General features: G+C 29.5%; 1 protein-coding gene across 1 annotated transcript in view; it reads right to left on the bottom strand.

Annotated features, from left to right (window-relative positions):
• The window catches only part of LOC107452062 (nose resistant to fluoxetine protein 6), a 31,512-nt gene extending 22,247 nt beyond the window's left edge, over window positions 1–9,265 (bottom strand). The window contains exon 1 of the mRNA XM_016068353.3: window positions 8,905–9,265. Within this exon, the coding sequence (XP_015923839.2) occupies window positions 8,905–9,202 (298 nt within the window). The 5' untranslated portion in view covers window positions 9,203–9,265. The remainder of the gene's footprint in view (window positions 1–8,904) is intronic.
• Between the last annotated feature and the right edge of the window lie 2,140 nt (window positions 9,266–11,405).

Genomic DNA, 11,405 nt, shown 5'->3' with positions numbered 1-11,405 from the left:
ACATACAGTGAAACCTCTCGGTAAGGGCCACCTGTCCTTCCATTGAAAATTGGCCCTTATGGGGGGTGGCCCTTAAATGGGGGTGACCAAAAAATAAAATGAGGAAATCAAAATTTATGTAGAAAAAAACTGTTTATTAACATTTTAAGTTTTTATACATGTTTAAAAAAATTTTCAATTGAAGTTTGTTTACTTTTTACAATTTTTTCGCAAACAATTTTAGTTTCTAATGATTCCTTAACTCTTATAAAACAAATTAGTTAAATTCGCATCATTTATTAATGCCTTGGATTGGGATATCAGTTTATTTACTTCTATTAGCGTTTCTTGGTTTGATAAATATGGCACGGGGGACTCTTGGGACGGGGGAAAAATGGCCTTTATTGGAGGCAGTCAGGAAAATGTGGCCCTCTAATGTGGCCCTCTAATGGGAGGAAAATTAACATTATGTCTATGGGAAAAATTTTCGTTCCTCAAAATATTGGACCTTAATAGAGGTGGCCCTTAAGTAGAGGTGGCCTTTAGGAGAAGTTTCACTGTATATGAAATGTCCCTTCACTGGGTAGTGTTCCTTCTCTGGTTGGTTTACCCTATAAGTAACTTAACCGTATTATTTGTATATTCAGTGTATACAGTAGGTGTATGCGTGCAAATAACTAACTGAACAGAGAGCTTAATTAAGTCATTCTCATCAAATGGAAACGTATTTTGTAACTTTATACTTTGGTGTAATTTGATGCTGTGATATGAGACATGAAAAACTAAATTCTGCTAGTTTCAAACCAAATACTACTAAGAGCATTATTCAAACCCTACATACATTTCAAAGATGGAATTAGCAACTGGGATTTGCTAATGCTTAGGAGATAATAAGTAAAGCATTCCAACAACTACCCAGGCCTAAGGGGCCATGATGAGGGACAAGCCTTTATAATTTTGCTATCAACGGCATGATTGGGACAATGTAAACAGCATTGCGCTCATGCCACCTTTAGATCTCAAAGAAGCTGGTACCCATATATTTGAAGTTGGGTGAACTTCAAGCGGCCGCTGAGGATTGAACCTTAGTCTTTCACAAAATTATAGAGATCGCTTAAAGATGCATGAAAAAGTTTACGAACTACCTTAAAACATATTTGCATGTTGATAACATGCAATTATGTTTAACTAATTGACTCAGAATAATATATTCAGTGGACAGAAGTAGCGCACTACAAGCAGTGAAACTACAGTAGTCGCTTATTTTTTTCTTAGTTTATAGTGTAGTGTACTACTATTTAAAAAAAGTAGTTTGAGTTGCGTCATATAAAGAAACAGTAGCTTGTGGCGATTCCTGGCAACTTCTTTTAACGTTAGTTTAGAAAGGAAACACGGCACTAACGCAACTAATTTTTCGAATTTGATGTGTACAAATCTTTGCAGGCCCATCAATGGATGCAATGAAAATGAGCCTGAGGCTGCAGCTGAGCGTTAACAGTAATTACTTATTTAGAATCACGCATAACTAATAGTTAAACTAACCATTACGAAAAATAGATAATGATTTACTTGACCCACTTACACATGCAAATATTCACTCGTGAAACACTAATATTATTACAAAGTGAGGGAAAGCCATTTTCGACATACTTAATTTCTTAGAGGAAATAAGAGATCATTAAGCAGTTAAAAAAATTCAAGTATATTATACTTTCGCATTTCTTGAATTAAATATTCGCTGCCGAGATAGCCATAAAAATTTGAAGGTTAAATGAATAAATTAGAAAAGAAATGTTTTCGGAATAAGCTCATGAAAACAAGAATAAATATTTCATAACTACTGCCTTACATTAAAGAGAAGTTTGTGGCCTAAAGGCAGAGAAGTAGTTACTAAATTTCAAAGTAGTTTGCAGTAACTATAACATTGAGAAAAAGTAGTTGTAGTAGTAGTAAATAACTAATAGTTGGTCTAAACTACAAGAATAATGTAGTTTTTCCGATTACCGAGAATACTTAAATATTAACATCAGAGAACTTATGGTTGCGTGTAAAAATACATGCTTTGATTTTTTTTGTATTAAAAAGTACAAAAAATATTATAACATGATGCGTTTGAAGTTTAAAGTTCTTAAAATTATTCATCACTGAATTTAGTGACAAAATTTGCTTCAAAAGAGATTTAAATTCTTTCGTAAGCATTTTTTTGTGAATTCCTTATACAGTGACCTGCGAATAAGTTCTTTGTTTATAGTTCTTTGTTTATCTTTAATATTTTTAATTTTCTTTTCAATGAGCCCAGAGGTAACGTTAAACATAAATTTGACATTTTTTCCTTTTTTTCTTGCAGTATTAATTTCGTAATAATTTTCTTAACGTTAATTTTAATTCCGACTCGAAAGTACTTGTAGTAAAGTAGTATAGTATTAGTAAAGTAATTGTGTATTAGTATTGTTTATTTTTATTTATTTATTTCTGAAAATCTTTATAGTGAAAGGTGTTTTTTTTCTCTTTTTAATATTAAGTAATCATAAAGAGTAAAAAAATAAATGTGAAATGCTTCAAAAAAGTTATAAATTTTTTTATGAGAATTTTTCAATCATTCAATGTTCTGCGACATTATCTTATAGTTTTGTGTTTATCTTTAATATTTTCAATTTTCTTTTCGATGACGGCAGAAATAACGTTTAACATAAATGTGAAATTTTTTTATTGGCTTTAATTTTAATTACGACTCGAAAGTAATTGATTATTAGTAGTTACTACACGATGATATAAAGATTAATGCAACGAATTTATTAAAACATAAAATACGATTAAAAACAGATCGCTTGTTAAAAAAAACATATAGTTTAAGAAAAGTAAACTAATCTAACAGCAGTTAGGGGAGAGTCGGGTAGCCCCGCTCACTTAAGGAGTATTGCTTATATTTCTGTATAATATTGAGTAATAATCAATATTTTTGTATGCTTCTATTGCTTTATCATCTAATTAAATAATGCAAAATGAATAAACCAAAAAAAGAACAGTTTAACTTAAAAAAAATGAAAATTTAAAAAAACATGTTTTTCAGCTCTTTTCAAAATGTGTCGGGTAGCCCCACCCAGTTACAAAAATTATGTTTTTTGACTGTTTTTTCAGGTGTAAATGANAACCAAAAAAAAGAACAGTTTAACTTTAAAAAAATAGAAATTTAAAAAAAACATGTTTTTCAGCTCTTTTCAAAATGTGTCGGGTAGCCCCACCCAATTACAAAAATTATGTTTTTTGGCTGTTTCTTCAGGTGTAAATGAAAATGACCAATGTATTGACAATAGGTAAACCTCGTTTATCATTTTTATCACAAAATTATTTTATTTATTACATATTTATATACTTTTAGTGAATTCTATCATTTAATAACAATCATTTAATAACAACAATATCAGTTGTTAAAAATGCAAATAACATTCAAATTTGAAGCAATAAAATAATAATCTTTGCAACCGTACATTTATCGACGAAATAAAATTGGTCGTTGACACCCGACATTAATATGAGCTGGGCTACCCGTGTAGAAATACATGTTATTGAACCACCGATAGATGGCGGAGTTTATCATTAGATTGTAACCGTAACTGCAAACTAAGATTTTGTAAAAAGCATCTACATTGTAATGTAGTAGTAGCTAGTGATGTGCCAATCGATTCATTTAAATGAATCGATTCTTTAGAATCAATTCACTAAAATGAACGGTTATATGAATCGATTCTTTGATTCTTTTTTTAATGGTCGTTATAATGGAAGAGTCTTTATAAAAGGTGGTCGTACAAATTAGTTTAGACTGTTTTAGTATTTGAATTAGTTGATCTAGGTCAGGGGCTCTCAATATTTTTCTGCCATGGAACTCTAAATAATTAACGTTCTTTCGGCGGAACACCTGATAAAAGTACTATCTCGTGTAGCCGCTGTAACCTTTCCACGGAACCATAGGGCTTTACGGAACACCAATTGGGGACTATTAATTTATATCTTAGGCTCTAGGGTGCAGAAGCAGAATATTCCAGTTAGGCGGTCAGCCGAATGTGGCTAAAAAAAGTACCAATTAGAGAAACCCTTGCAATTCTTGGCGGAACTCTAGGGTTCCATGGAACACCATTTGGGAACCACTCTTTTAGATCCTATACTCTAGGGGGCAGAAGTTGAATGTTCTACNTTCCTTGTTCTAATTTGCATTCGAAAGCTTTATTGGTTTTAAGGATATATTTTATCAATTATTTTTATTTTATAGGTTATTATCCAGGTAATTGACCATCGAATCGTTACGACCTTTTGTTATAAAAGAAATACAAGCTTAGCGATTATGTTTAAAGTACATACAATTTTCACGTTTCTACTCTAAAGCTAGAGCATACAAAAGAGCCGATGAGTTTTTTTAGGGCTGGGCCAAATTGCAACACTTTCGGCCAAATGGTTTCAGCACTCCGCTGAAAGAAAAAGCTTTAAAACCAGTTAGAGGAAGAATGTATAATTTTTTAAAAAATATTTTTGATTGAATTCACAACTCTTTTTAATCGTTTGATAATGTTTCATTAACTCTTGGACGTTTTTTTTTCTATGTATTTCTCGTGTTATAGAAGACAAGTATATTTTGTCTTATGATCTTAAGTAAATTATTATTTGATATTAATTTCTCGCTATTTTTCGTATTCTTGAGTTTATTTATAAGTAGAAAAAATACTTATTTATGCAAGCTACATGCACCATTAATTGATATATGGAACATTAATCCTTTCATTTACTAAAGAATTTATCATATGACAGATGGAAATAAACAGGAGAAACTAAAATTAATACAGAAACACTAATTGCGAATTATGAAACTGAAATGTAAGATTAAAGTAATTAGAATTGTTTTTGAATTTTTATGTTTCTATGGAAATGCATTAACTGCAAAAAAAATTCTAAACCCTAGCGTAAACTCACACAATACAGTCTTGTTTTAATTCTTCTTTTTTAAAAATGGAGCAAAAGAAACCCTGCAAATTATGAATTTTAAATCACCGAGAAGCATTATTTGTTCTTGCAATCAATAATATGACTGGAACCATAAATTATAAACTAAAAAGTTTTTAAGATTTGCATCTACTGTATCAACCAAACGTTTCCTTTTAGTGTTGCAAGAGGGCACTGCGGTAAGTAGATTAGCTAAAAACACTACCTAAAATATTATCGTTCATTATTTTAGGTGCGTACAAAATGGGATATCTGTAAGTGACATAGGGTGAATACCTCGATTCTGTTTGGTTATTGAAACGAGGCATTTATTCACGTTAGCAACTGTTCTTTCCATTGAATTTCGAGTAAGCCAAGATCATCAGCATCATTTCTCTTAAATGATACATTCTATATTCTTGTTCAACGACAAATTCTCTTACTATATACTTCTTACTTAACATAAAGACAGACAGGAAGCCATGCAGAACATAAACAAACTATTTATGCATAGAAGTTGCCACAAAAAAATATATATCACGGTTACAATAAAATAAATAAACAAATAATAAATCAAAGTTAAATAAAAGATGCAGAAGAGAAATAATTATATTTCAATAAATTCCATGTGTGATGTGTGATACGGCAATGTATTTAATTCATTTCACGTTAATTAACATACTGACTTATGTGGAGAGAGTTAGCTTAACTTTTACACGCCAGTTTGCTTATAAATGATCAGCTGGCACTGTCGTCATATGTTTGGTTATCCGAGGTCTTCTTTTTCTTCTCGAACTGCTAGTACCCATTTATAATGATGGTATCGAAGTTTTCCATTGTTATCGCCGGAAAATTACATACGTAAGCAATAAGGCAATTACATAAATTACTGTTAAAGAGAGTCATTAAATGATTTACAACTTGACAATCAGCTTCATGCCCAATGTGACGCATGCATAAATTACATTTAATATATCAGTTTCTTTCGAAAGCGAAAGTACTAAGTTACGATTATGAGCTCATCAAATTTGTTATAACAAAATACTTTTGATTTTAAATGTTACTTTTTCCTAAAAAAAGGACTATTGAGTAAAATTCTTAATGATCACACTGAAAAAAATATGGTTAAAGCTACCAGAATTTGGTAACATTTATTGTGTTTCTGGCTCTATGGAAACACCAAAAAGGTCGGTAATTATAACTGAAGAGCTTTGGTAATTTTTTTAGTAAAATTAAATAAAATACTGTTTTATAATATATGATAAAATTCGGTAAATGTGTTAAAATTTGTTAATTTTATTGTGATACATAAAGCATGGCATAATTTATTCGTTCATTTTACTTTTCAGTTTTTTACTAAATGCGTGCTAATAAGAACTATAATTTTAACAACCAGAATTTCTGGTAAAATGTTGCTATACGAACAGAAGAAATTCCAAATGAATTGTTTAAATAGCGTAAATCTTTGTTTTCATAACCAATTTTTTAATTGTTGTTTTTTTACCAGAAAAATCATTAGCTTACAGTGCGGTACTTTTTCCAAAATCTTTTTCTCTGCGCACTAATAGATCTTAATAGAGTCATACGATATCTTTTATACTGATTACTAATCAAATTTGAATCAAAACAAACATTTAATATGAGCGTGAAAAGTGGGGGAACAAGCATAAGCAAATGCAAATTTGTACACAAATTCGTTCTTTATTGTACAGTGCGCAAAGTAAAAAGAGCAGACCATCCTGAATAACGTTTGATCTAATGATGGATTTTTACGTTCTAGGACTCATTCTTAATGGTTCGTGGGGGTGACCTCAAATATGTTAATTAATATGCACATAAACATACTTTCTCTCAATAAACGTATGTTTTTTTTAACGGATTCGGATTTCTGACCCCCAAAATATAGCCGCAATCTCGGAAGTTCGGTCAGGAGAGCGGTCTAAAATTTAGATCCTTTAATCTTAATTTTACATTTTGCATTAAGATACACAGTTTTCTTGCATTATTTTGCATGGTAAAATATAAAATTTGAGCAAAATTGGTTGAATAGTTCCTGAGAAATTGAATTTAAAAAAAGCCACATGTTTAAAATTCGAGTTCTCAGGAACTATTTGACCGATTTTGCTGAAATTTCGTATTTTGCCATGCAAAATTACATTACTTACGGATGATGTCAAAAATTGTATACCTTACAATTCAAAATGTTTTCAAATAATCTTAAATAAAATAATAAAAAAATGATAAATATTTATTTAAAGTTATTTTTTGCGAGGAATTATCTTAGGATAAACGCATTCTATAATTGTATGCAAGCATTTTTAAATTTGTTTTGGACTTCCTCTAGATATGGCTCAATGCGCGAAAAGTAAAATTAACATCAAGGAATCCAAACTGTGGACCGCTCTTCTGTGCAATCTATTGAGCCCATATTTCCCAGATTACGGCTACCCCAATATTTTGGGGGGTCAAAAATTAAAATCCGTCTAAAAAAGGTATGTTTATTCAGAGAAAGTACGTTTTTATGTCTGATTTCGCAGCTTAAAATTAATTATCATATTTGAGGTCACTCTCACGAACCATTAAGATTGATTCCTAGAACGTGAAGATTTGATCATTACATCAAAACTTATTCATAGTGGTCAGTTTTTTATTTTGTGCACTGTATATATATTTTAAGTGAAAAATTACAATTTTCGTAAAAAAATACTTTTATGTTGAGAAACAACAATTATGGTTAAGTTGATAAGCGGCAGCGAACATGAGGCTTAGCCCTTTAGTTTAAGAATGATATTTAGTTATAAAACAATATGTTCTCTGAAAGTTATTGCATAAACGCGAGTATTTATAACCTTACAATGATATAAACAATTCAAAGTTTATTTTTTTCAATAGATGTACTGGTGCATGAATAAGGAAGTATGGTAAGTTTCAACTATACAGAATGTTTTTATATCTTAGTAATAATTTGCTACCAAGTACATTCCAAATTTTCCTTCTCCTTCCTTATTTTCCTCCTTCCTCGTTAGGGGGAGTTTTCGTCACAAAATTCATGTTATGTGATTAATTATCTGATTATTAGTTTTTAGATGAGATAATTTGTGTAATAATAATTTTTGAATAATTTGAGTAATAATGATTTTCCTTTTAATTATTGTAATATTAATTTTTTGATTAAGAAAATGATTGAAGAATACTAGTTTATTATTTCTTTTAACAGGGCGAAAATCAAGTCTTAACTGAGCAGCCCCAGTTAAGCATTATACTAATTTGTTACGCATTCTTTTACTATTCTTTTTTCTATTCTGCGCATTTTAATAGAGGTCGTTGTTTTCTTTTGAGTTCCCTTTGCATTTAGTTTGTTTGTGAAATCGCTGTTTGACCGGTTTAATGTGAGTTTTTATTTTCTCAAGATTTGTTGAAATATCCTTTCTGATTTGGTTTTATGTATTTTTTCTTGGACTTCCACAAAACCTTCGGGGTACTGTGAGAGTTAATTTTGGCATTTGTCCTCTCTCTCAATAGAAAAGGTTTTGTTTTATGGCTTCCGAGGCCGGTACCCCTTGAAGAAGTCGGCTTCGGTGGTAATATTTTCACTTCCATTGTTTTCCTTATTGCTTTAATTTTTAGATGAGATTTTTCTATAGAAACTTTTTACTGGCGTTCCTAAAGTTTAAATAGATAGGCTGTCATGTAATTAATCTTACATACGAACAGTAGGCAAGGGGTTCAGATAAAATAATTGGTACAGGACTTAATGAAAGGGAGAAAAAACTGATGAAAGATAATTTGAACCAAGGGACCCAGGCTGGTTTTGAACTGGTATGAATGATATTAAACAGATCGCACTGATTTTAAAATTTTTATTTAAATCTAATGCCAGCATCCGCAGAAAAGATACAAGTAAATAAAAATGTAATAATTGTTGTTTACATTTGAATTAAAAAAAATACTTACAACTAAAAGCCCAAATTTTTAAGCGTCGTAATCCAGATATTAAATGCATGCCTTGTTTCACACATTCTGATGATATGTTCATTGAACTGGATGATTCCATAACCTTGGGCAAAATCATTCTGATTGCAGAATTAACAAGCTTCGCAGCTTTTTTATCCAATTCTTTCCACTGATCATAAATATTATTTTCATTTATTTCATCATAATTATCTAACTCACAGCTCACTTTGTGCGTTAAAAAGAGTAAAAATCCTACAATTAGGATTAAACGCACAGTTGATGCTTTTGGACGTCGCATCTTTCCAGTTTTGGAACAATTGTTCAAGAAATTAGATTCACGACTAATTTCTCCATAAAATCTTCGAGGAAAAATCTTATCCTTCCTTTAAAACTATTGTTTATGCGACTAACTTAGATTAACTGATATAATTTCCTAAATCAATTATGATAAATCTGTTATTCACTTTCTTACAAAAATACGATTGTCATTCTGATGGAAACGATAAAGCATGTATTTTCTTCTGAAATTAGTAAACATCAATATATTGCATGAGACAATGAGTTGAAATATATGATAGATAGTTTTAACCCATTAATGCCTGTTTTTGTTCAACTTAATATTCTGCTTGATTATAGTAAATGGCATCAAATCAACATAAAGTATATAAAAAAATTTAACTACGCTAAACAATAAGGTAATTTTTAAAAATTTTAATTGAAAAAATGTAAATTTAAATACAGTTATTATACATTTATAGAACCCCTGTAAAAACAACTACTGAATTTTTAGGTATTTCAAAAAGAAGAGTAACTTAAAAAAGCGCTGAGTAATTTAGATAAATGGATTTATAAGGATTTGTTTGAATCTATTAGGTTATTCTGAATACATAAAGCTAATTTCATAAGAGAAGTTTGAAAAACAAAATCAAATGCAAAAATTTAGCAATAAATTTGTTACTTGTAAAAATGATTTTGGTTATTAAATGTAATAATTACACAACATTTCGTAAACCGCTCTTGAATACTTATTGAGATATGGAAATTTTTATGAAAACTAATTTTTTTGTCTTGCGTAGTTTTGCCATAACTTCAAAAATATCCAGCAAAATTAAACAAAATATTTGGATTAATATAAAATTAATCACAAAATTATTGCCTTAAAATTTGCGAAAAATTTGTTTGAAACTGCTCAAGATATAACTAATTAAAGTAATTCTTTTATGCTGTGCATGTGCGAGAAAAATAATAATTGGTTTTTCTTAATTAAGTAGTAAATCGTACTTGCCAACTAATGAAAATATCCGACTTGAATATCTTAAAATTTTAAAAAGTTTCAAGCAACTTTCTACGTAGTTTTCATACTTTTTTTTTTAAAAAAAAAGCTCAAAATGATAAGGGGTTTTCCACAAAGTTTGTTTTTTCTACTATTAAACAAGATTTATTAAAAATAACTCTGATATTGTTGGGGATCGTTTCCCGTAAAAGTGCCTTTTCGTTTGCTTGTCTTTTTTCCTTATACAATCATATTCGGCGTATGAAATATTTTTGTAAAGTATTATTATTTCTTATTTAATTTTGTCTTATGATACAAAATCATATTTGGGAAAAAACCCTTATCTTTTTTTGTTTTTAAAAAAAGTACAAAAACTACTTAGGAAATTGCTTAAAACCTTTTTAATTTTTTAAGATATTCGAATCAGGCTTTTGTCCTTAGCTGCCAAATACGATTAACTGCAAAATTATTGAAAAAAAAATGTCATATTTTTTCGCTCATTCGCAGCATAAAAAAACTATTTTAATTACCTATATATTGCACATTTTTCAACAAATGTTTTTCAAATTTAAAAAAAAAATTGCAATTAATTTTAAATTGCTCTAAAAATTTTGTTTAATTTTATTGGATATTTTTTAAGTTATAGTAAAAAAAACGTAAGGCAAAAAAATTAAGATTTTTATGAAAATGTCCATATCTCCATAAATATTTAAACTAAGTTTGCGAAATTTTGTGCTATTGTTACGTATAATAACCAAAATAATTGTTGCAAGTTTCAAATTCATTGCTTTATTTTTTGGCATAGGGTATTCAAAAACACTAATTTTTGTATGTAATTTATTATCGGTCCTTCAAGCCTCTGAAAGCTTTAAACTTCATCATTGCATTCATACAAACTACACGTTAGTGCAAGAAATCGCATGATCTAAACATTTCTGAAATTATAAAATGTCTCTTTCAGTATTTCTTGAGAAATATATAAAGAAATTTGTTAGTTTGTCAAGCACAGAATTTGTGCTACGTCCATTTTCTAAAATGCGCAATTTGAGCATGTCCATTTTCTTAAATGTGCATTTTGAGCTGTGTTCATTTTGTTCAACACACATTTTGAGCTATATCAATCTTTTTAAATACGCATTTTTAGCTATTTTCAGAATAAAACGTTAATTGATAATAAATTAAACATCAATTAAGCTCCAATAGTTTTGTTTAGATAATTTTCGTTTTC

The sequence above is a fragment of the Parasteatoda tepidariorum genome, chromosome 4 (assembly GCF_043381705.1).
Source record: "Parasteatoda tepidariorum isolate YZ-2023 chromosome 4, CAS_Ptep_4.0, whole genome shotgun sequence".
NCBI lineage: Eukaryota > Metazoa > Arthropoda > Arachnida > Araneae > Theridiidae > Parasteatoda > Parasteatoda tepidariorum.
The sequence above is the reverse complement of the archived record's forward strand: the minus strand, read 5'-3'. Positions and strand labels throughout refer to the sequence as shown.